Source organism: Rattus rattus, chromosome 3, assembly GCF_011064425.1.
Source record: "Rattus rattus isolate New Zealand chromosome 3, Rrattus_CSIRO_v1, whole genome shotgun sequence".
In the NCBI taxonomy this organism is placed as follows: domain Eukaryota; kingdom Metazoa; phylum Chordata; class Mammalia; order Rodentia; family Muridae; genus Rattus; species Rattus rattus.
The window spans coordinates 200541137-200567092 of NC_046156.1; the positions used below are offsets into that span (position 1 = coordinate 200541137).

At 47.1% G+C, this 25956-nt stretch overlaps 1 protein-coding gene across 1 annotated transcript in view; it reads left to right on the forward strand.

The window, feature by feature from the left end:
* The window catches only part of Sv2c (synaptic vesicle glycoprotein 2C), a 129624-nt gene that overhangs the window by 97926 nt on the left and 5742 nt on the right, over window positions 1–25956 (forward strand). Inside the window, exons 4-11 of the mRNA XM_032899010.1 lie at window positions 2330–2463; window positions 2941–3030; window positions 5353–5463; window positions 6236–6324; window positions 9708–9872; window positions 13580–13713; window positions 15006–15209; window positions 15665–15824. Coding sequence (XP_032754901.1) covers window positions 2330–2463; window positions 2941–3030; window positions 5353–5463; window positions 6236–6324; window positions 9708–9872; window positions 13580–13713; window positions 15006–15209; window positions 15665–15824 — 1087 coding nt within the window. The remainder of the gene's footprint in view (window positions 1–2329; window positions 2464–2940; window positions 3031–5352; window positions 5464–6235; window positions 6325–9707; window positions 9873–13579; window positions 13714–15005; window positions 15210–15664; window positions 15825–25956) is intronic.

Here is a 25956-nt window from a genome sequence, read left to right on the forward strand (position 1 = left end):
GTGCCGATTGGTTGCTTTTGTCAAGTTGGAGTTTGAGTTGTCTGGCAACGGAAGCCTCAACTAAGCAAATGCTTCCCTCAGACTGGACTGCAGGGGGAACTGTAGGACATTTTATTGGTTAATGGTTGATCTGGGAGGGCGCAGCTCACTATGTGCAAACCCACTCCTGGGCAGGTAGTCCAGGATTGTATGAGAAAGCAGGCTGGGCAAGCCATGGAGCAGACCAGTAAGCAACGGTCCTTGGTGGCCTCAGCTTCAGTTCCTGCCTCCAGATTCCTGCCGACTTCCTTTCCTGGTGGACTGTAAGCTCTCAGATGAAATGAACCTTCTATTTCCATGTTGCTGGCTGTGGTATTTGTCACAGTAATGGAAAGCAAGCCTGTGACTCCCCTGCCTGTCTTCTTTCTTTCTTAGATACTCCCATTTATATTTGGTTCCCCTCTACAGTACCCGATATTCTCTTTCTTTGGGGAGCCTTGACTTAATAGCAATCAAGACCCCCATTTGCTTGAAACATCTGCATTCTCAGGTTCTGGAGGTCCATGTGAGAACCTTTGATGGGGGTGGGATCACTTTTCTGTCTGTTACAGAAGTGCCCTGCTCTACCCACTGTAGAGACATGGTTAAATCTGACCTATTTTCTATTGGAAGGGTCAACCTTGTGAACTCTCATTTTTGAACTGTGACATCAGAGCTCTTCCCCACTTGCCTTTGTTCTTCCTCCCTCTATCCTGTGGAAAGTGCTATACCTGAAATTGAACTCAGTCCCTGAAGTCTTCTCCCCCAGTGTGGAGAATAACAAGGTGTTGAGTTCTTTAAAGAGTCTTTACACGAAGCTCTGAGATCACATGAAATGAACACATTATGGTCTCTCTGTTCCGCCATAGAATTGCTTCTGCAATTTTAGATATGTGAGACTTTAGAGACTAGGCTATATAAAATATCAAAAGTAATCATGCTTCCTGAGAGCTAATCACGTAATTAACGTAGCAACCCACATAGTCTCCACATATTACATTTTCAGAGCAAAACTAATGCAAGATTAGCATGGCATGCCCCTGGTGTTGACACCACTTGCTGACAGCACAGTGGGCAAGCTGTCACAAGACTGGGTGCTGGTGTGCAACTCCAGCTTGAATCCTGGCCGTAATGACTTTGTGACCTCAGCTTGTGGAATTATGTTACTTCCAGAGGCTTCCAGGAGTCCGACCAAGGACAAATGTACAGTGGGCCTAGGGAGGAGACACGGACTACCTCACCTTTGTTCACAGAGGCTTTGCTGATAGCTAGCATTCTACCTCACACAGTTCACCGGTCCCTCTGTGGCTCCAGCCCTGGCTTCAGTCAGGTTGGACGTGCCTCGTTCTCCCTTTGGAAAGCTGGCCTACTTGTCCTTTCATTTCACATTCATGCAAATGCCAGTTCCCAAAGGGATTCTGTCTGCATCCCCCGAGACTGTTCTTATTATAATAGCGTAACAAAACTTCCATTTTTATAACGTCTCCTTAGAAGGTGGGGTTCACCTTGCCTACTCCTCATGATGCCTGTAAGCAGAGATAAAAGTCCTTGTTTCTCATCAGGACACTGTAAAGTCAGCTTTCCACACAGACGGCCATTTAAAGATGCTCTGATGGAAGGACAGTTGTCATAGGAACTGCAAAAGGAAATCAGTAAGACAGGCAAGAACACACTGGTGTCCCTGAGCCTAAGAGGTCAATGGTGGGAGGGCTGGCTGTGAAGAACCGGGAGGCAGAAATAGATCAGGAGCTAAAAGCAATCCAGGGCCACACCACTCCTCCACCTGTCCAAGGCAAGGGGAAGGAAGGGAAGGAAATCGTGTCCTACTCAAACCTAGTTGGGAAGCAGGTGTGGTAATAGGTGTAGTAATCACAGCAGTGAGGAGGAGGAGGAGGAAGCAGAAAGATTATGAGTTCAAGGCCAGCCTGAACTACATTTTAAAAAGGCCTGTCTGAGTCTCACCCCCACAGCTGGTTGGAAACTGGATGATGAAGTTCACTGTGGGCCATTTCCTGACAGGCAGATGGGAAAGAGTGGACCGTGATCTGTAGGAGTGAAGGGAAGGCACCCCGCGTGGTGGCGGGAACCCCACGTGTACCCCCTGTTTAGATCCTGATCCTTTTGATTTGGGGCACCTTTGTCCTCAACACTGCCCGTGGTGACGGGGGAGAGGTCTTCAACTACTTACAGATCCACTGAACTTTCTATGGACGTAAGGCTTAACTGAGGAATCGCTGAGGGGCTCCACCACACCGCGACTGGTCCAGCTACAGGGTACCGGAACTCTCCTCACTCCTCTGTCCTTTTCCAGGGTGGAGCTTCAGCATGGGCTCAGCCTACCAGTTCCACAGCTGGCGCGTCTTCGTCATCGTCTGTGCCCTCCCGTGCGTCTCCTCGGTGGTGGCCCTCACCTTCATGCCGGAAAGCCCTCGGTTCTTGCTGGAGGTACTGCCTGTTGTTACAGAAGCACACTAGAAAGGCTTCCTTGCTGATTCCAGGACAGCACGTCCGCCTCTTTGGGAGGCGCCTTCTCCCTTCCCACCACGGAAGTTTGCCGGAGAGGTGGGGGGTGGGGGGGGTGGTATCACGGAGACAGGCTTTAAGCAAAGGGGTGGTGCAAAAACTGTCTCGCAGTTAAAACCGCTCAGACTCTTCCCTAAGCAAATAGTTTTCACTCAGTGAAGGGATTTTGTTCACTGTTTAATAAGTAAAGCGTTATTGTCCACAGATATATTCCTAGTTGAAGGCGCATTCTTTGACCTGCTGCTATATAGCGGTACCCGCAGCCTGTGTGCTTCAGTGAAGAATGGAGTAGCTAAACGCATCTGCACGGTTACCTACCTTGTGCGCTGAAAACTTAGCAGTGACCGGAAAGCTAGGGTTATAAATGCTCTAGCCTCTGACCGCCTCTGTATTTCTCAGGTAGGAAAACATGATGAAGCCTGGATGATTCTGAAGCTAATTCATGATACCAACATGAGAGCCCGGGGCCAGCCAGAGAAGGTCTTCACGGTGAGTCTGCTCCTCAGAGAAACCTTGAGGCCAGAGTTCAGAAAGTTTTCTGTAAGGAGGCAGACTTTTAAAACCTTGCCAGCCACAGAGCCTCTGTCACAGCTCCTTAGCTCTGTCTTTGCAGTGCAAAAGCAAGCAGCCTTAGAGACTGTCTAAACCATGAGCCTTGGCTGTGTTCTAGTAAAACTTTATTTACACAAATGGGCAGGGAGTTTTGTTTAGCCCAGAGACTACCAACCTACCCACACCTATCTAATACTCCAAGCCTCTGTGGTTGGTTAAATAATACTAACCTGAGAGACAGAGTTTAACAGAAAGACAACAGTTTAATCTCAAATTTATTCTTCCTGGCTCAGTACCAGAGGTCTTGGTGGTAAGGATCACCAATAGATTCTCGTTGTACTATTATGGGAGAAGACTTGGGTCTCTGCTCTGTCAGGCCACTCCCCTGCCTCAGCTGAAACTTGCTTGCACATGCTGCTTTACCATGAAATTCAGGGCAACAATGGGGTCTCTTGGGTAAAACTCAGTTCCACTATGTGCCTGCTTCGTGGCCTGAGGCACAAGACCAAGGCCCAGCTTCTTATCTACAAAATAATTGGAATATCACTGCACTGATAGAGTCCAGTTGAGAGGAGGGGTCTTTTCTTCAGCCACCACAGCACTGTCTAGACCCGATGTTTTTCACAAGTGCCAAGGGTTCAAACTCAGGCCCCCACAATTTAGAACAGCAAGCAGACTTACTGCTGAGCCGTCTCCCCAGTCCTCAGCTGACTTCTCTTTAAACCCTGTGTATTCTCTTTGGCCGGCCTCAGCTACTTCCTGCATCTTGGAGCTCATCTTCAAGAAGGCTAAATGCTTCCCCATTGCCCGGTACACTGTGTTCCCTCCTACACCTCCTTCCCTCCTTCCCTTCCCGAGATTCCTCCACAGTTCCCACACATGACAAGTAGCATCCTTCTCTGACAGTCTCTGACCAAATCCTGCAGTCCCGGAGGCCTTAGTCAAGATGGACGCTGTGGAAGTACTTTCCCTGTCATGGGCATGCTCTCACTTCTTTGTGTTGCTTGAAGACTATGATGCTTGATGCTTACATCTCACAGGAGAACCAATGAATTACGAAGAACAAATATTGATCACTGGGGAGGTGAAAGCTCTCAAAAGTTCAATGCCGGATGATTTTTTTGTTTGTTTGTTTGTTCTTGTTTTTAAGAATGAAAAATAGGAAGTGGGCATTGCTTATACACCGTTGTAAGCCCAGCACTTGAGAGCCTGAGACAATAGGATCTCAAATTTAAGATTGGCCTGGCCAACAGAGTAAGACACTCTCTCAACAAAACAACCAAGAAAAAGAAGTTCTCAAATTACTTTATTTGAAAACTCATATTTAATTCAGAAGTGGTTTTTGGTTAAGTAAAGATAGAGTCCAAAGGAGACACTGCCTACCTAGCACAATTTGAAAAACGCCAAGCGACCCAGCCTCTAACAATATGCCCACTCGGCCCATACACACCATGTTCTCTTTATCCCCAAACAGGGAAAAGTGAGCTCTCCACCCCCTTTCTTTCCCCTTTTACTCCCTCCCCACCCACATCACTCTTTCCCAGTATTGCAAGTCTGCTCCACGAACCTACCTCAAGCCACAGGTGTACCTTACCACACTGAACCTTCACCGTCTCCCTTATATGACTGATGATTCTCAAAAGAAACATCTTCCACTGCAGTCAACTATGGCTGTCACTGGGCAGCCACTGGCTTGCCTGCGGACAAAGGAAGAACGGGTCATGGTGATACTCTACAGATGAGAGTCAACATTTAAAAAGCCACATTAGTCAAATAATTAGGTGCCCCCACCCCCCAAATAATATCCAAGCAAAGTAACCATAAATGTAGAAGCTCGTCTCTCTCGGGTATTTGATCTGCTGGCGTGGGCCTTTACAGTAATGAAACAACAGGAGGCATTTGTCTCTTGGCGTCTCATACCGCTTGCTCCCCTTCCCCCTTCTCTGTGGCATCCCCCTCACTAAGTCATAGTCAGTTCCTTTAGATGGCCTCTGTGTATGTAGATCTTGGCCGGTGTTCCCATGTGTATGAACAATTCTTACCAGATACCATTTTCCGTTAAGAGTTGGGTTTAAGGGGTTGGGGATTTAGCTCAGTGGTAGAGCGCTTGCCTAGCAAGCGCAAGGCCCTGAGTTCAGTCCCCAGCTCCGGAAAAAAAAAGAAAAAAGAAAAAAAAGAAAAGAAAAAAAAAAGAGTTGGGTTTAAAATAACTTGCCTGAACGTAAGGCTGAGCACTCTGCACTCTGCTGCTGCCCACAGGTAAATAAAATCAAGACTCCCAAGCAAATAGATGAGCTGATTGAGATTGAGAGCGACACAGGAACCTGGTACCGGAGGTGTTTTGTTCGGATCCGCACAGAACTGTACGGAGTAAGTATGCGTTGTCTTAACAGCCTGTATGCCAACATCTGACATTTGGGGGTGGTCAAAGAGGAACTGACTATGCCTTCCCAGCGAGGAGGACTTGTCCTTTGATCTAGGACACTGGTCTCTTGCACTAGGACCAGGAAACAGGACCCCTTTTGGCTCAGAGCTAGCAGATGTGCTCCACCTCGAGGAAGGAAGGGGTCATGTCAGGAGACAGGGTAATGAAAATCTGCCTTGGTATCTGTTGGCTTCCAGAAAGCTGGAAAGTGAGTGTTCCTGGGCAAGCTTGGTGGGAAAGACCTGTAATTCCAGGTACCCAGGAGGCTGAGGCAGGAGGATTGAAAGTTCAAGGCCAGACTAGGCAGCTTAGTGAGAACCTGTCTCAAAACAGAACAAAACAAAAAAGTATGGTGGAACACTTTGTCTAGCACACGTGAGGTCCCAGGTTCAGTGACTAGTACTGCAAGAAGAGAGAGAGAGAGGGAAAGAGAGAGGAGGAGGAGGAAGAAGAGGAAGAGGAGGCAGAGGAGGAAGAGGAGGAGGAGGAAGAAGAGGAAGAGGAGGAGGAGGAGGAGGAGGAAGAGGAGGAGGAGGAAGAGGAGGAGGAGGAGGAGAAAGGAAGGGAGGAAGGAAAACTCTAGCCTTTGCTTCTGTATTGATTTTAAGATTTTATATTTTTGTTGAAATTAATTCAGCTACATAAGAACTCGACTCTTTTATAATTTGGTGGGAAGGCCTGGGGAGTATAAGGAATCTAACCATCTGATTTTTACAGATTTGGTTGACTTTTATGAGATGCTTCAACTACCCGGTCAGGGAAAACACCATAAAGCTTACGATTGTTTGGTTCACCCTGTCCTTTGGGTAAGTGATGTTTGAATTCTCGGTGGACAAAATCAACGGTCACATTGTAGCTCCCAGTCTCTTCTCTGTCTTTTTTGAAACTTGCTTTCTTTAAAAAGCAAAAATCATGACTCAATTCTGCTAGCTTGCTAGACTTCAGACCCGTGAGGGCTCAGCTCTTTTATAGTTTGCTGGGAAGTAGATTTTTCTTTTGCCGCTCACACTGGCTGACAGTTACGGCATTTATAACTAATAAACTAACCCCTTCTATTGCTCTCGCTGGGAAACTCGTTTGGCATTTGGGAAGTCACATAAAGCCCTGGGTGACTCACCTGTGTGCTGCTCTCTGTCTCCTGTCTGCTTTTCCCTGTGCTGGAGAGCAATGCCCTTCCCCTCCTCCCCTCCTTCTCTCCTCCCCTTCCCCTCCTCTCTTTGTAGCACCCTCCAGCAGCAACAGTGTCCCATGCAGCTGCCCTCAGTCCCTCACGCCTTCACCTCTTCCCCCAGTTAGCTCTCTCCTTGTCTCCTTTTCCTTTCCCTCCTTCCGATGTTTCCTCCTTCCTTCCTTCTTTCCTTCCTTTTTGAAAATCACTGGTCCCCCATTCCACACTCCCTGTTCCCTCCTCACCTTTATGATTCCTTGTAGGTAGTTTCTTTGTGTTTTTAAATTTTATTTTATTTATTTGCATATCTGTAGCCATACGTGTTGCAGATACAGAGAAGACCACTGCATTCCCAGGATCTGGAGTTACAGATGTTTGCAGAATGCCAGCTCGTCACAGGGGCAACGTCGAGGGCTAGTGACCTCTGAGCGACCTCTGCAGCTCCCCAGCAGTCTTCTTAAATTCAGTATAAAGACTAAAAATAGAGGGCTGGAGAGAGCATGCAGTTATTAAAAACTTTCTTGGGGCTGGAGAGATAGCTCAGCGGTTAAGAGCAGTAACTGCTCTTCCAGAGGTCCTGAGTTCAATTCCCAGCAGCCACATGGTGGCTCACAACCATCTGTAATGGGGTCTGGTGCCCTCTTCTGGTGTGTCTGAAGACAGCGACTGTGTACTCATGCACATAAAATAAATAATTCTTTAAAAAAAAAAAAGTAAGACTTACAACCACAATTTTAAGACTTTATAAAATTTGGCCTGCTCGGGAAGCACTGTGAAGGAATAGGGTACATATATTATGGATACATAAAGGGAGCTCGGTAAATAGTTGTCACCTGAACATACTATATGTATGTTCTAAGAATTAGGGGGTGGGGAGTGAGCCACGGTTTTATTTACCAACACATGATATCTCTACTTCAGAGTATGAGTGAAACCATGTCACCTAATCCATATAGGAAAGACAAAGAGGCGGTAACCCTGCACTGTCAGGTCACAAGGAGCTGGGCGCCTGGGAGAGCCCAGTGCTGACTATGCAGTTTTCATCTCCTAATATCCATAAAGGAGTCAGCGGGTCCCTTTTCCAGTGTTGGGAAGGTCTGAGGAAGGGAAAGGGGAAAGCTTTGGGCAGAGATCCTTCCTGCTGTGGTTAACCATGTGACTTTATCCCCATTTCTAAGGCTATTCCAAGGCTTTGAATTGCAGGCTCAGTGGCATAGCATGTGTGAGGTCATGAGCTCCATTCCTAGTTCCGGGGGTGGGAGGAGGGAGGTATGTTAAGCAATCTCTCCCAACTTCTAAAATATACAATTTTAGAAGAAAGACGGTGAGGAAAATAAGTAGTGTTGGGTTCCTCTCATTAGCTCACACAGAGTTAGGTACAGAAAAGACAAAGATAGACAAAAAGGTAGCCCTCGGTGTGGCCGGTGCCCGGTGTCCATCAGGGAAACGTACTCATCGATGACTAGTGTTTCACTGCCTGCTGAAAGGACATTCAGCAAACGTTTGCCGAATAGATAAAACGGCAGCTAAAATTCTACGTCGTTGACGGCGGACGTCCCAAGACAATGTGTTTTCCTCCTCAATTTCAAGTCTTCGCCTTGTGACTCTAACCAGAGAGCAACACATTGGTTTTGAGGCCCTGAATCATTGCTTGCTCTGTCTTAGTCAGGGTTTCTATTCCTGCACAAACATCATGACCAAGAAGCAAGTTGGGGAGGAAAGGGTTTATTCAGCTTACACTTCCACATTGCTGTTGGTCACCAAAGGAAGTCAGGACTGGAACTCCAGCAGGTCAGGAAGCAGGAGCTGATGCAGAGGCCATGGAGGGATGTTTCTTACTGGCTTGCTTCCCCTGGCTTGCTCAGCCTGCTTTCTAATAGAACCCAGGACCACCAGCCCAGGGATGGCACCGCCCAATGGGTGGGGCCCTCCCCCTCGATCACTAATTGAGACTCAGTGAAGGGGCTTAAGTCCACACTGCAGGCAAACCACTTCCTCCCTGGGCACCTGAGTATCCCTGGGAAAAAACTAGAGGAAAACTGGAGTGTACAACAGAGCAATCCCCTTGTGCATTCCATCCTAGAGTCATCATGTCCTGGGTCAGGGATGTGGATCCAGAGAGTATAATCTGAAATCTACTACATTAGAATAACACTATCTGATGCAAATATACTTTGACCATATATTTCCTTTGATATTTCCAGTAGCTATGCCCATCAAAAAAAGATTATGTAAATTTAATTTTTAATACTGTTTTATTCAGCTCACTTTGTCCAAAGTAGTACATTGGCACATTACCTCTGATCCCACCAGTAAGAAAGTGGGGGCAGAAAGGTTACAAGTTCAAGGCAGTGCCCAGCAACATAAGACATTCAAGGCCATCTGGGTTACACGAGACCTGGTGTCAGAATGAAAGTCAGGTGTAAGGGAGAGAAGGCTAGGGGAGGAGAAGTGGGGAAATGGAAGAGAGGAGGGAAGAGGGAAGAAAGGGGGCCTGAATGTCCCTTTCTGCTGCCTTGAACCCCTTTGGGAAACATGGATCCTACCCAGATGAACCATGCCACAGTGATATAAGAAAGATGTCACTTTAGTAAAGGGTCCATCCTGTGACCTCTTCCCTCCTGGATCCCTGTTCCATCAGCCTCGGAGACAGGGTTTCCCGGCGGAGTCCAGGTTGATATGAGTGATGTCAGGGCCAGCATGCCATGTGTTTCGGTCTATACATACCGTACAAAGGCCTCGTTCAATACCATCACAGGGGCACACACTCAGACCATAGCATTATGTGTAGCTACAGGTGGGATCCATGTCTCTTCCCAAAGGGCTTCAGGAATCACACGCCTGGATGTTCTGGCTGCCCCTCTACTTTGTTTCTGCAAGGGGAGGGGTTAGCATCCCAAATATCATGTGACGACTTGTTCAAATGTTTCAAGGCGATACCTTCTAGGAGCCACCGCCATTCTGAACGTGTAAGGGAGGCCTTGTGTGTGCCATTACGAACGCGTTTCTTTGCTTTTGCAGGTACTATGGACTGTCCGTTTGGTTCCCAGATGTCATTAAACACCTCCAGTCTGACGAGTATGCCCTGCTGACTAGGAATGTGCAGAAGGATAAATATGCAAACTTTAGCATTAACTTCACCATGGAAAACCAGATCCACACTGGAATGGAATACGACAATGGCAGGTGCAGAAACTCTGACCTAACTGAGCTTGCTAGCGAGTCACAGAAACGGGCTTCGCAGTGGTGCACAGCTAATGATACCTAAAGGTCTAGAAGTTTTCGACTGTATCAATAGTTACTTGAGGATAACTTAAAATTCACTTGTCAGTCACTTCAGAAGCTGGCAGAGAATAAGTCATGTGCCTCTTAAAATTTAAGCAAAACAACAACAAAAACACTTCTGAAACTGAGTTTCCTCATGAGTACTAAGCTAATGGCCCAGGGAGAGAACTTAGAGGCCCTTGAAGAGCGATGGACAAGTTAGGGAAGAGAAGAGGGGACCACGGAAGGAGGCAGGAAGAGGAGAGAGTTGCGTGTTTCAGGGGAGAGACAGGAGTGTCGAATGGAATCTTCCTCTTCTGAAAGGGCCAAGTTTCAGGTCTCCACTGTGCAAGGCAAACTGAGAGCCAGAGTTCCTGTGTGTCAGGGAGCCTGTCAATTAGGGAGCACAGAACCCGGTTGCTTCCAAGACTTAGGAGAGCCAGGCTCTCGGGGAGCTGGGTCTGCTTCATCTTTTCCAAGAAAAAAAAAAGGGGGGATAGACAGGTACCGTGTCCGTTCATGCATCGTCTGAGCAAAACCTTGCCGATGTGAATTCACCATAGCTCATTATTCTAAGAAAATTGTCCTAACTTTTTAAGTGATGGGGACAAAAGGTAATCAAAGTTCCCCAAGGCAAAAACCTGTTTATTAAGATGAAAAAGACGTTTGTGGAATGCTTCTGGCTCGAATAATGGATACCTGCCAGTAGGGCAATATGGGGGTCATTATTGTAATTAGCAAGTTAATGAGAGGCCTAATCATCGTGTGTGTGTGTGTGTGTGTGTGTGTGTGTGTGTGTGTGTGTGTGTGAGAGAGAGAGAGAGAGAGAGAGAGAGAGGTGGTTTTATTTATTTGCATGTTTTTCCATCTTTTTTGGGGGTCATGGGGTCTTTTTAGTTGGTTGGTTGGTTGGTTTGGTTTTGATTTTTTGAAATAGTTTCTCCAAAATTCACTCTGTAGACTCCACCAGCCTTGAACACAGAGCCTGCCTCTGCCTCCCAAGTGCTGGGATTAAAGGCGTGTGCTACCACCACCCAGTTTCATTATTAAAGTTTATTAAATTAAAAGAAGAAATTATATCACTCTGTGGAAAATGGATGGATGGAGACCATCATGTTAGGTGAATTAAGACACCAGAAGGAGATTCCTCATTGCAGCCCAGGCCACACAGCATCTGCCTCTCTCATCCCGCCTCACGCTGGAACAGTGGATAATATACACTTGTATTTCAAAGGACCTCGAGCATCAAATTCTGTGATTGTGGGATGAATATTTGTTTGCTAAAGTGCTGTTTTTCCATTAGCACCTTCTAAGACACAGTGGGTGTAACGGTGCTTGCCTGTAGCCCAGCACTTGGGATGGGAAGTCAGGAGGTAGCAAGCCTGAGGCCAGCACCACACATACTGTGAACCACATGATGTGAACGTGTTTCAGGACAACAAAAACAACAGCAAAAGAGAAAAATTTTAAGTATTGCTTGTGTCTGAAACAGTCATAATTTTATTAATATTTATCAACATTCTAAACTGGATGTCCAGTTTATTAATTAATGTTCAATGTATTAATGATATAATAATTAATAATTTTACCTCAAAATCCTTAAGCTAGACATGGTGTCACATACTTATAATCCCAGCACTTGGGAGGTTGAGGCTAGCCTACGGCTCCATAGCCAAAATCTGCCTGAAAAGACCAAAACCAGACTGGAGAGATGACTCAGTGGATGAAATACTTGCCATAAAAACCTAATGAATCCGCACAGAAGCCAGACCTGGCTCACACACATCTGTAGTCCCAGCACTCCTATGGAGAGATGGGAGTGGAGACAGAAGAATCACCAGAAGCTCAACAGCCAGCTAGCCTGGGCTATGTGCTAGCTAGCCTGGGCTATGTGCAGTAAATAAAACAAGGAGACCTTATTCTAAACAAGGTGAAAGAGTTAAAACAACACTGAAAGTTTTCCTATGTCCTTTACATGTATGCCATAGCCACACTCTCTAAACATACAAACTTGTACACACACTTATACATATACAGAGAAGTGGGGGGGGGCGGAGAGAGAGACTGGTTGGTTGGTTATTTCGTTGGTTGGTTGGTTGGATGGTTGGCTGGCTGGCTGGCTGGCTGGCTGGTTGGTTGGTTGGTTGGTTGGTTGGTTGGTTGGTTGGTTGGTTGGTTGGTTGGTTGGCTGGTTGGTTGGTTAGTTGGTGGTTGGTTGGGTGGGTGGCTAGCTGGTTGGTTGGTTGGCTGGTTGGTTGGTTGGCTGGTTGGTTGGTTGGTTGGTGGTTGGTTGGTTGGTTGGTTGGTTGGTGGGTTGGCTGGCTGGCTGGCTGGCTGGTTGGTTGGTTGGTTTGATGGTTGGTTGGTTGGTTGGTTGGTTGGTCGGTTGGTTGACTGTTTGTTTGGTTGTTTGGTTGGGTGGTTGGTTGGTTGGTTAGTTGGTTGATTGGTTGGTTTCTTGGTTGGGTAGGTGATTAGCTGGCTGGCTGGCTGGCTGGTATTAGGGAAATCTTGCAAACATATTTTTCACATTGGTTATACATTTTAGATGATAGGAAAAAGGTTGTGGGGTTGTCTTTCGGAGAAATGTGAAATGCTGCTTTGAGTTTCAGGGGTAGCGTCCCTGTGTAGTTTTCCCCAGTGGAGACTAGACCCTGTCAGGGAATACCTTCCAGGCAGACTGTACGGATAACGTAGGGAGTCCCTCCTGTGTGTACACAGAATGTTCTGAGAAAGCCTTGGCAAAAACGCCTCCTACTAAAGAAATAAGACTTGGTGGTCTGCACTTTCTGTATCAAAGACTCGCGGGCTCCTTTAAGACATTAGGCTCAAGGAGGCCCAGAATCCCCCATTGCAGTGCCTTAAATATGTATTTGAGCCCATTTCATCATTCTGTGTGTTTCTAAAGTCAGCAGAGGCTTTGTGTTTTGATTTGACTATGAGAAGGAAAAGACTCCTGGAGACAAGTGTGCCTTTTCTCCTGCTTGTCAGTCACCCTCCCATGAAGAGTCAGAACTCCCGTGCTCTGCCACCTAAGGTTCTAAACTTAGAGCAGACTTCTGTGGGAAAACTCAGAGGACTAGGGATGGAGCTGACTAGTAGAGCACGTGTCTAACATTGCAAGTCCCTGGGTTCAATCTCCACCACTGTAACACGTAAATATGGGTAAAAATATAAAGTTCAGATGCTAACACATCTTCAAGTCTCAGAGACTTCCCCAAAAGAAGAATCTGTGAAGAGGCTGAAGGAGAGAGATAATGGGGAAACAGCTCAGAGCCACGGGGGATGAATGCTTAACTCTCGAGACCCTTTGCCAGCCCTGCAAATAAACAACTTGCGTGTCTGTCATTGCTTCTCCTGACAAGAATTAACACTGAACAATGGTGTAGCCAGACAAACCAGTATATCCAAGGCCAAAGGGGTGGGGGGGTTAGAGAAACTAGAAAATGCTACAAACCCAAGATGCCCTTTATAACTTAAAGATGGTTATAGCATGGTGCCATGCCTCTAAAATCCATTAGACTTAGTTTTGAACTCAAGTAGATGAAAATCATTGACATCAATTCTTTTGTGTGTGTGTGTGTGTGTGTGTGTGTGTGTGTGTGTGTGTGTGTGTGTGTGCTGTACAGGTTCCTCGGAGTCAAATTCAAATCGGTAACCTTCAAAGATTCAGTGTTTAAGTCCTGCACCTTTGACGATGTGACTTCAGTCAACACCTACTTCAAGAACTGCACGTTTATTGATACCCTTTTCGAGAACACAGGTAGGTTCTCAGTACTGATACCCATACTTCAGTGGGAGCAGGGAGCCTTCAGAGGGCTTTATCTGGGCAGAAATGTCATACTCATGTGACAGGGGGCCTAGAGGTTTGCATGGCAAGGGGAGATTAAAGTGTGAAGGAACGATTTCCCTGTATTGGTGGAATCAAAAGCAAGTTGGTATTGTTTTGCTTTCTTGGATTTAATATAGAAGCTCACAGAAGTTCAAAGATAGAAAGGAAGGAAGGAAGGAAGGAAGGAAGGAAGGAAGGAAGGAGGGAGGGAGGGAGGGAGGGAGGGAGGAAGAAAGAAAGAAAGAAAGAAAGAAAGAAAGAAAGAAAGAAAGAAAGGTAGAACGGGAAGAAAGGTAGAATGGGAAGAAAGGAAGAAAGAAAGAAAAAAAAAAGAAAGAAAGAAAGAAAGAAGACAGAAAGGTAGGGAGGGAGGAGGGAGGGAGGGAGGGAGGGGGAGGAGGAGGTAGATGGATGGATGGATGGATGGATGGATGGATGGATGATGGATGGATGGATGCTTTGGGGAAATAGTTTTGGTTTGATTTGGTTTGGTTTGGGCTTTTTTTATTTTGGTTTTGGTTTTTCTCTATGTGCCCCTGGCTGTCTTGAAACTCACTCTGTAGACCAGGCTGGCCTCAAACTCATTGAGATCTGTGTGCCTCTGCCTCCTGACTGTTGGGATTAGAAAAGTTAAGTGATTTGGTCACAATCATGGCATAGTAACCAACAGCCAACCTCGGAGGCCTGGCGTATGTGACTGGTGTTGGCTCTTTCCCATTCTCACTAGTTATCTAGAATCACATCCTGGCACTGCTGCAGGAAGGTGTGCCCTGTTGGTGGCCCTGCCTTTCTGGTGCTCAGTCAAGAGCCAGTTCTGCCCCCACTCCAATGAGAATGAGGTCAAGCATTGTCTTCCAATCCATTTGACTCCAGGAGGACAGCTCTTTTGAGGGAGCAGAGGGTGACTCCTGACCAGCAAGGAATATGATGGGTTAGAACAGCAGAATGCATAGAAAGAACACTGGTAACTTCAGTTTTGTTTTCATTTATCTACACAGACTGCTGCTTTGTAATGTCACACACACACACACACACACACACACACACACACACACACATGTCTGGCAAGTCAAGCCAGCTCCAGCCATGGGATCCTCAAAGGAACTGGCAGTACCACGACTCCCAGCTGACATGTCTCCGCGGCTCTCTGTTCCCTTCCATAGCTGTTACTTGCATCTCATAAGAGCTTAATGGATTTCTCGTTGTCATTTTTCTTTGTACAGATTTTGAGCCCTATAAATTCATAGACAGCGAGTTTCAAAACTGCTCGTTTCTTCACAATAAGACGGGATGTCAGATTACTTTTGACGACGACTACAGTGCCTACTGGATTTACTTTGTCAACTTTCTCGGGACGTTGGCAGTGTTACCAGGAAATATCGTGTCTGCTCTCCTGATGGACAGGATCGGGCGCTTAACGATGCTAGGTGTGTGCTCATGTTTGTGCAAAGGAGCTGCTGCCCCTGTGATCTAGAGAGAAGAGCCAGTCTCCTACCTTGTCCCTGTCCCTTAGAAACGCATGTTTGTAAGAAACCCACCCCTTAGGCCTTTCATTAAGACTGAACTAGAGTGAAAATTGTATCTAATTAAAATTCATGCGAGCAATCTCCATGCTCTACAGACTGAAAACCTAGTTCTATGTTACTACTATATATTCTTCCCCGTAAGTAGATAAGTAAGGCGTATTGTGCATTTGTCCTAGCTGCATTCCCAAGGCACGTAGACTGCCTTTCAACCAGCTGGACACACTTGGACTTAGTTCTATGGAGCCCAGTCTGTGACTTTCCCATGGAACTATCTTCTTGAGATAGCTCTGCGGCCCAAAGGTCCTCGATCAGCCAAGATGACAGGAAACACTCCAACTTTTGTCCTCTGATGGCAGGTGGCTCCATGGTGCTCTCGGGGATCAGCTGCTTCTTCCTGTGGTTTGGCACCAGCGAATCCATGATGATAGGCATGCTGTGCTTGTACAACGGACTGACCATCTCAGCGTGGAACTCTCTTGATGTAGTCACGGTGGAACTATACCCCACAGACCGGAGGTAGGCAACATGGGACCGCAGAAATGTCATTACAGAAATAAGCCAGCTGTCACCCCCAAGGCAGTGAAAATCCACAAACTATCTAGGTTATGAACTTGTAGGGTTGGCTTGTATCTTTTCAAAAGGTTCCTAACAGGAGTTCCTAGGGCAGTGAAGGAATTTAATCACATCCGTGATCTACCGTGCTGGCTAACAATAACAGGGAGCTGGAATATCACAGTGAATTAGGATTTAATAGCCTGCCTCAGCCTGTGTTTTGAGCACTTCTCAGTCCTACGATGATTACCTTACATTTGCAGGTTCCTGTACTAGCAGCTACAAAGAGGTTTCTGGAAGGTGTCTCTTGACCTTTCTAGTCTGTTAGAAGAAAGCCTAACATATTGATACTTATACAAAGAAGGCTGGAGAGATGGCTCAATGGGTAAAGCACTTGCCATGCCAAGTGTGAAGACCTAGAATCCTCTGAGCACAGTAGCAGTGGTCTGAAATCCCATTGCTCCTAGTGGGAGGGGCAAAAACAGGAGAATCCCCAGAAACTCCCAGGCCAGCCAGCCTGGGCAAGCTGCAGCAAATAATAGACATTCTCGGGGCAAGTGGAAAGAGAAGAACAACACCTCTGACCTCTGACATATCTGTACTTGCTCATGTGTGTGGGCATGCGTGTATGCACATACCCTTTCTTTGAAGAAGAAGAAGAAGAAGAAGAAGAAGAAGAAGAAGAAGAAGAAGAAGAAGAAGAAGAAGAGGAGGAGGAGGAGGAGGAGGAGGAGGAGGAGGAGAAGGAGGAGGAAGAAGAAGAAGAGGAAGAGGAGGAGGAAGAAAGGAGAAGGAGAAGGAGAAGAATAAAGAAGAAGAAGAAGAAGAAGAAGAAGAAGAAGAAGAAGAAGAAGAAGAAGAAGAAGAAGAAGAAGAAGAAGAAGAAGAAGAGGAGGAGGAGGAGGAGGAGGAGGAAGAAAGGAGAAGGAGAGAAGAAGAAGAAGAAGAAGAAGAAGGAGGAGGAGGAGGAGGAGGAGGAGAGGAGGAGGAGGAAGAGGGGAGGGAAGAAGGGGGAGGGAAGAAGAAGAAGAAGAAGAAGAAGAAGAAGAAGAAGAAGAAGAAGAAGAAGAAGATTGCTGCTTGAATAGTTAGTCATACAGTCCCCCAAAAAGACACGGATATCTTGGGCATCGTATCAGAGGGTGGGACGTCAGCAGCTGAATAATTACATTCAAAGCATTAAAGTCCTGCTTTGCCATCTGACATGAGCTGAAACATATGCCCTGTGCCATATGTTCATGCAAAGTCCCATGTTTTATTGCCATGGAAGTTCTCTGCATTGGGATACTCTGTAGCCTTTGAAAAGAAAGGGTGCTCCCATCCTGCCCCGCCAAAAAGGACTTCACTGAGACATTTGAGCTCTTGACTTGTTACTGACCTTGTGATTTGATTTTGTCAGTGTATTACACCCCTGGGTCCATCCTGGATAGGGAAGACTCATGCATTTATCCCTCAGGAACATCTTCACAGCACTTCTTGGCATAAAGGACCCGTATTAGTACCCATATGCCTAACTTCCTATAGAGCATCCAAAACCCCAGGCCCTAAAATACTTCTTACCAAACATTTTCATTCACACCCTTAGTAAATTCCCCATCATTTGCTCCAGCAGTGGGAACCATACATGATGCCTACAGCAACCCTGGACCCATCCACCCTGTGCTTGCTCTCTATGTGTCAGGAGAATACTACATTTTCCTTCATCAGCATCTCACTGAAACCTGGGCCCACCAAATTGGACATTTAAGCCACGCCCTCTGTGTTAAAGCAAGGGTGTGAGAGCCTCCTTCCCCTTTGCTTTACATTGTGAGTTTGATGGAATTTTAGATTAAACCACCTGTTCACACAGCTCATAAGAGGATGAGGGATGAGTAGCCTCCTGGGGAGGGGCTTTGAAAAGGAGAAAAGAAAAACACAAGGGTTGGGTGAGCCTTTCCTCTGAATAAGCTCGGTCTGCCTCGGTTCTGAATTTGGGAAGGTGAAACGCCAAGTAAAGAGAAGGGATGCTTGCTGTGTGCGTTCCCCTGGGTCCTCCATGAAAGAGGAGGGCAGGAAGTGATTGGATGTGCAAGGACTGGGTAAGCCCTGCATGTTGTTTCCTGTCCGTGAAGGACAAGCAGGAGAAGTTAAATGCACGATTATGTGTATGTACAGTTACAGCATGGTCCCGCTGTGCTACTGGGAGAAGGGATGTGGAAGTTACTGTGTCAGAGAGGGCTTCTTGGAAGAGCAGTATCTGAACCTGGGCTTGAGGAATAGTGGGTCGCAAGCACACAAAGAGGTGAACAGAACTGGTAGTCTGTAAAATGCCACCTGAAAAGCCCTGGAAAAGAAACTAGCAGAGCCCAGCAGAAACTCTGTCCCAGAGGCCAATGCACTGAGCTACCTATGAGGACAAGAAGAGGGGACCACCGACAGAGACACAGACAAATCAGTCATAGTTGAGAGTTCACTCAACGCCCAGAGAGGAGGTAGGAATCTCGCTTGCATTGCACCCCAAGGAGAAAGACATAATCTAGAGAAAATGTGGATGGGAAAAGAAGAGAAGTCCAAATTCCAGGTGTTCATGGATAGTTGGGGGGAAAATAAGAAAATTGCGTGCTCGTCTGCATACTGAAATGAGAGAAGGAGGTTCTCAAAGGGGACCCTTGTTTCAGCTTGCATGGTTGACAGAAATGGTTATGTCAGGGACAGGGACCCTGAGGCAGTGACACTCTGGAGGAGCAGAGCACTCAGACTGCAGTCAGGGAGATAACGGTTCCGATTGGAGGAGGTTGAATTCTCACATCTGCATGGAGGGGCCCGATGTGCATTTGAATATTTATGTTGGAAGCAAGAAGATGCCTGAAGCCGGGAGGGAACCCATTGACTAATTGATCCAAAAGATTTTTAGGGAGTGCATATCTTGGACCAGGGCGTTTCAGTCACCGGGATTCAGTGGCTGTCAGACAGCAAGTCTAGTCTTAATGGAGCCTACACAGTGTCAGGGAAGACAGTCAATAAACGACTAGCTAAGTGAAGCAGGCATAGCGTATCAGTTGGTACTGAGTACTGTGGAGAAAAACGAAACTGTCCAGGGACATAGAGAATGCTGGCAGGAAGGAGAGCTGTGGTTGTAACACCATCGTCCAGGGAGATGCAGATTCTGTAAGGTGATAGATACTTCTGAAGAGAGCTTTCACAGCACAGGTGACAGTGAGTGGCGAGGCCCTCAGGGGATGAGGGGATGAGACGGGATCCGTTGGAGGAGTGGCTAAACCAGGTTTATACACCATTCAATCTCCCCACCCTTCTTTTTTTTAACCCCTCCCCCCGTTTCTTGTCAAAACTGTAGACTTCTCTCAAATCCTAAGTATAGTCAAGTGGCCTTGTGCGCTCTGGTGCGTATTTTTGCTTCTCAGCCAGCACAGCTGCCATCTGGCCAGTGGCTTCCTGCTGCCACCATGTGGCCACAGCAGAGTTCACACTTCTGTGCCCTTCATCCTAGTGGCTCTCCATCCCTGGAGCCCAGGCTAGGAACCACAGCTGGAAGGTGAGGTAACCTGTGCTCACATAGCACTGCTCAGGCCTCCGGCTCCTGAGCAGGTCTGTCTGCAGAGTGTATGAGTGAGTTCCTGCCTCTCCCCGGCTGCCTCTCATGTAGGAGATATCGTGTTCAGATACGATCCCAGAGAAGTAAACTCCTGGCAGCTCACCCCCTGCTGGTCTTGATGGTTTGTGCTGTCACCCTGGTCCAGTGAGCTAGCCTCAAACCGCTCACCAGAGTTAACTCCCTAAGTCCCACCCCTCAGGATGGCTGCTACTCAGACAGATATTTCCGTTCCCTTCCCACCGTCAACCTGCAATCTTCCTGACTCTTACAGACCATCAGTGTGTCTGTAGGGAGGCCACTCGGCTAGCCTGTGCTGTGATTGTTTGAGGTGTGGGATGAGATGAATATAACAGCCTTCTTGTCACCAACCCACGCATACCCAGTTTACCGGTCTCTATATGGCCGTGTCATTCATTAAATCTGTTTGCATTTTCCCATATGTTTACACTTTGGCCATTCCGCAGAGTCTTTTTTTTTTTTGTCTCGGGAGAATGAGATCTGAGTGGTGGCGTGTGTCTGTAACCCAGCACTGTGGGTACTGAGGCAGGAGGATTGGGATTACAAGTTTTAGGCCAATCTCAACTATATAGAGAATTCCAGGCCAGCCTGAGCTATGCAGCAGAAACCTGTCCCTGAGAAAAGAAGGGGAGCATAAGGGATGGGTAACGCACGCTGGCACAGCTGCGTTGCCATGGGACAGAGGCTGCTGCCACCGCCAGTTAAAATAGTGGCCTCTCTCTACTGACCAAGTTCCCGCATCAAAGGGCCACAGGCATCAGGAGTTACTGACCACACAAACACCAGCTTGTAAGCTCATTGGGTGTCTGAGTCCTTGTTCAAGTTTGGGGTGCAGAGCATGTGTGCTCTAGGACCTGAGGTCACACCAAGAGGACTGTACCATGGTTTGAGTCTGCCAGACACGGGAATACCTGATTGCTTGTTGTGCCGAGGGCGGGACATTGTTTCCGATCAACTGTGAGCCCTCAACCCTACTCATATCACCAAAGAAAACCCATCCCCACACTTACTAGCATTCCCACTCCGTGCCAGCTGCTATGATAGATACCTCATCCGCTGCCTGCTGACTCCTGATGAGCCGCCTTTAAATTCTGAGCTACGTTAGTAAACCACACCATAGAGCACATGTCACTAGTGGCCTTACTATTCACTATCCGCCTCTAACTAAAGCAATGGTTTTTTAAAAAGTAGGACTCTGTCTCCCTTATTTTCTGAATGAAAGAATTACACATCTTAAGCTGTGCATGGTAGCCCATACATCAGCACTTAAAAGTCAAAGGGAGGAAGAACCTACATTACATAGACTTTTTTTTAAAAAAAAGTTTTATTTATCATTTATTTTATGTATATGAGCACATTATAGCTGTCTTCAGACACACCAGAAGAGGGCATCAGATCCCATTACAGATTGTTGTGAGTCACCATGTGGTTGCTGGGACTTGAACTCAGGACCTCTGGGAGAGCAGTCAGTGCTCTAACCACTGAGCCATCTCTCCAGCTCTACATTACATAGACTTTGTCTCAGACCAAACAAACAAATAAACAAACAAACAAAAAAAGGCAAAAAAAAAAACCAAACTAATACAAAAGTTTTCCTTGATCTCGGGATGCGTGGCTGTCACCTTCCTCCCTCACATCTCATTGCCTGCTAGGTCCTGCTGGCAGGACCAGCAGAGGCAGGGAAACTGTTCTGAACCCAGTCGCAGGCTCTGTTGGAAATCCGCTGGACACCTGGAGCAAGCCCCTTTGCCTTCCAGGACCTCGTTTCTGTCCTCTGTGAAGTCCACAGTGAATGAGGTGCTGGGTGGAGAACTTCAGACGTTAACTTTACCCAGCTCTCACACCCTACAAGAGTAGTTATTCGTACCTCCCTGCAGAGGAGGGACGGAGACCCGATCATGAAAGTAACTTGTCCAGGGTCACTTAGCCTCAGACAGGTGACAGGTGTAGTTTTCCGCCTTCCCAGGAGGCTTGAGACACAGAGTGGAGTTTCCCTGGGGAGGAGGCACAAGCCTATAATCCCAGCACTTGAAAGGCTGAAACTGGAGGATGGCAAATTGGAGAACTGCCTGGGTTGCAGAGTAAGGTCGAGGCCAGTCTGAATGATTTAGTGATTAAAGCAACAATAAGAAAACAAAACAAAAACAAACAAACAAAAAATGCCTTAAATCTGAATCACAACGAAACCTACGGAAAATCCAGAAGCTCACAGGCTACTGGGCTGCACGTCAGCATGGATGGTCCTTGACCTCAGATGAACTCCCACTTGCTACCCAGCATGCCTGGTCACTCTATTCTTCTTTGCCCTGGCCCTGCCCCGAACTTTCCGGCCAGGTTTATCAGATCCAGTGATAAGACACAAAGGCACTCATTATTGTCTGGGTTTCAGAGGAATTGCTTTATTTCGGCAGGAGCAAATAACAGAAACAGGCACCTGTAAAAAGTAACAGGAAGCCCTTGGATGGTAGAGGGGCTTCTAGGATGACATGGACAGCCACCTCGAGCCTAGGGAGACTGCTCAGCCCTCAGCGTGTGGGGAGCTCTTTCCACCTGAGGGAGTGAGGAAAGCAGGTTAGTGGGGGTTCAGGCTGGCATCCAGCCTCATTAAAGAAGATGCTGCTCTTCTCGGTAAGACAACTATTCCCCATTAAATATCAGAAGACCGTGGAGGGACAGGCACACAGTTCATGGTTTCCCTGACTCACATGTGGGAGGGTCCGGTTCAGTCCCCAGTGCTCACACAGTGACAAAGAGCAAGCTACTGCACTCGGTCTTCTGACCTGAGAATTCAGACTCGTCATGTTCCCTGAAGGGGCGGGACGGGAGGCAAGGTGGTATTTTAGCATCAAATAAACAGATATCATCCAAGTAAGACCCAAGAAAAGGTCCAAAATTGGTCACTTAAATGCTTCAAAAGTCTACTTCTGACATACTTGGAAGCAGCCAGGAAGTTGCTCATTTACTGAGTATCCCAGTCATCCTTACTCCTCTGAGAAGGGCTCATGGGGGAGCAGCTGCAAGGCCTAGGCAGCCCCTCCAGATGTAGCCAGCCTGTGGGAGGCTAACTCCAAGTCAGGAGATGCCCCGAATCGCAGCAGGCAGAATGATGAGAGAATGGTGTGGGCAGAAGCCTCAAAGGAAAGACCCCGGAGGGGCCAGGAAAGAGGAGAAGTTAGGGCAGGATGAAGCTGATGGCGCTTGGTAGAAGAACTAGATAAGACACGTGAGATGCAGACTGAACAGAGGCAGGAGCCAGCGTGGTGGCTGGTGCCTTGGAGTCCTCGTGCTCTGACACTGCGTCAGGATTGTCCCAGGTTGGTCTGGGCTACACAGAGACTGTGTCTAGAACAAGACAAAGCACCGGCACCAAAACCAACGAAACAGAATGTGGAGGTGCGAAGGATGGGGGTGGCTCGAGTATATTGTCTGACAGGTTTTTTTTTTTTTCCTTAATACAAAAATAACAAGAGCAACAATAAAAACAAACAGAAACAGGAGCACAGTTGGGTGTGGTGGCACCTGTCTCTTAATCTCAGGACTCCTGAGGCAGAGGCTGGCAGATTTATGAGTTCAAGGCCAGCCTGGTCTACACAGTGAGTTCCCGGACAGCGAGGGCTACAAAGAGAAACCCTGTCTTGAAAAGAAAACAAAAACAAACACAAAAAGCAGGAGCACACTCAGAAGAGTAGCCCTCTCTGTTTTCTCTGTCCTCCCTCTCCCCTCCTTTTCCCCCTTTCCTCTCCCCCCCGCCCCCCCCCTCTCCCTCTCCTTTCCCTCCCTCCCCTCCTCTTTCCCTCCCCTCCTCCTCCCCTCCCCTCCTCCCCCCCTCTCCCTCCCCTCCTCTTTTCTCACCCATCTCACAGATGTAACATATCCCGCAGCTGCCAGTCTCCACTAAGCAGAATCCTCCACACGCTTCCTGGCCATTCTATACTGCCCAGCATTCCCTAATGAACACAGGCCCAGCCTGTTGTGCATTTGAGTGTTAATTACAGTATCATCGATGTTACCCTGAACTTGGAAGCCTCACTAGACAAGGGTGCAGTTAGAGAAATGGTGGTTACATGCTAAATGAAACATTCAAACACAAACGACATGAGACAAAGCCTTTAAGAAAAAAAAGAAAAGAAAAGAAAAGCAACACTGTGTAGAAGCTCTGCTTGAGGTAATTTGCATGACTGGGAACAGGCAGAAAAGGATTCCGAGAGAAAATGATTTGTTGGCAGAGGGGAAATGCATGTTTTCCTTTGTTGTTCCCTGGAGTGTTTAACAGTACACTCAAGTCAATTTTTAAAGGGCACCCATGCCTGGGAAGGTTCTCAGTCCTGGGTATACCTTGTGGTCCCTTAGAACTTCTGAAAAACACCAATACCTAGACCCCTGGAGAGCAGTAAAATCAGAACTTCTGTGGATGTGGCCCTTATGAATTGTTATGGGACATTACTATTTGCACTTTGTCTTGTGGTTTTGCTTTGAAATGGGGAATCATTCATGTAGCTCAGGCTGGTCCTATATTTGTTATGTAGCCCAGGCTTGCCCTAGTCTTGCAGTCCTTCTGCCACTGCCTCCCGTGTGCTGGGTTTACACTCATATGCCGCCGTATCCAGGAGGCACTGCTCTTTGGAAAGCTAGGAGGTTGGGTGGTATCTAGTAGTGGAGTGTTTGTGCCTGCCCACACTCCTTGATCAGTCAGCTTACCATCCCAACCCTAGGTTGACAACAGTCATGTACAAAGGCAGGAAACATGCGCTCGGGGCTGGAGAGAGATAGCCTGTTTGGCATTAAGGAAGTCTTTGGGGTGTGGTAAGGTGGACTGCATGGGTACTGTGACATAAGACAAGTGAACAGCATGAGGGAAGAGTACCCTGTCCATATGTTATCCTTCAACAGGTAATTTCCAGCTGCCTTAACATGGCCAGTCCTGTTCTCGTGCATCTGAGACATCTTCCCTGACTGTACCTACCCCAAGTCTGTCCAGACTCGCACACTCACAGCATTGCTCATCCTTTGCATGCGGGTGTGCATGTGTATGTGTGTGATGTGTGTGTGTAGTGTGTGTGATGTGTGTATGTGTGTGTGGTGTGTATGTATATGGTGTGTGTAGTGTGTCTGCAAGTGTGCACCTGCATGTGTGTGTGTGTACATGTGTGTGTATGTGTGGTGTATGTGCATGTGTGTAGGTGTGAGTGTGTGTGTGGTGTGTGTGCATGCATGTGTGTGTGTGATGTGTGGGGAGGGGTATGAGTATGTGTGGTATGTATGCATGCATGTGTGTGTGTGATGTGTGGGGAGAGGTATGAGTATGTGTGGTATGTATGCATGCATGTGTGTGGGTATATGTGTGTGTGTATATGTGTGTGAGGTGTGTTTGCGCACACATGTGTGTGCAATATGTGTGTATGTAAGCATACACATGCATGTGTGTGTGCACACGAGCACATATGTATGTGTGGTATGTATGCATGTGTGTAGGTGTGAGTGTGTGTGTGTGTGTGTATGTGTGTGGTATGGTGTGTGTGCATCTGTGTATGTGTGTGGTGAGTGTCACCATCTATGCTCACTTGCTTCTGTGGAAAGAGAGCCTTCAGCTCTGTAGTCAGTGCAGCATGGGACAGCACTCGGCAAGCATGCAATGCTCAGTTGCTTGATGTCGTATGACGGTGCACACCTGTAATCCCAGCACTAGAAAGGTGGGAGTAGGAAGCTGGAGAGTTCAAGGCCAGCCTGGCGCTTAAACAAAAGAAATGAAAGAGTACGTAATGGGCGATCACAAAATGAATATAAGTAATCGCATAGGAGAACATGCCCATAGGAGCGCACCTAAGCGATCTGCTCAGTAAACACTCAAGGGCTTCTAGGCAAATTAGCACTGTACTTTGTAAAGTCAACAGCTCTGAGCTGACCTGGGAAACTAGCCTTTGTTCACAGAATTGTTTCTGAGACGAACAAAATTTGTATGTTTCAAATAACCCGTTTCCAGATGAATGTTTACATCAAAATGGAGCCCCGATTTAAGCACAGCCTGTACTTTTCCAAATGCCCCGTGCTGAGTCTTGAGTATTCTTTTTATAACTTCTATGGATCATTTGACTATGCTGACTAGAAAAAAAAAATGCTCCTTCCAGAAGCTCAGCCTAGAAGAGAAGATTTCTTTTTTCCGTTCAGCAGGTGACATCTGTGAAAGGAGTCTGAAGTCTGCTATTCCAGGCCTTTACACAGTACATCAATTACCTTTTCCCTAACAATTTCCTCAGTAGGCAGGGTAGGGACTTAGCGTGTTAGAACAATGGCTAGTCATGGTCCGTGACATGCCGGGCACGACCCTAAGTCTTCATATCTTTCTCCTTTTCATCCCAAACATAAGCATCCCTCAGCAACAAAGTACAAAGGAAGAAGCTGTTAGAACAATCCCTGTCTCCCTTCATCTACAATGGAGCCAGCAGTTGCTTTTTCCAACCTCCATTAAAACACAGAACAGGGCTAGAG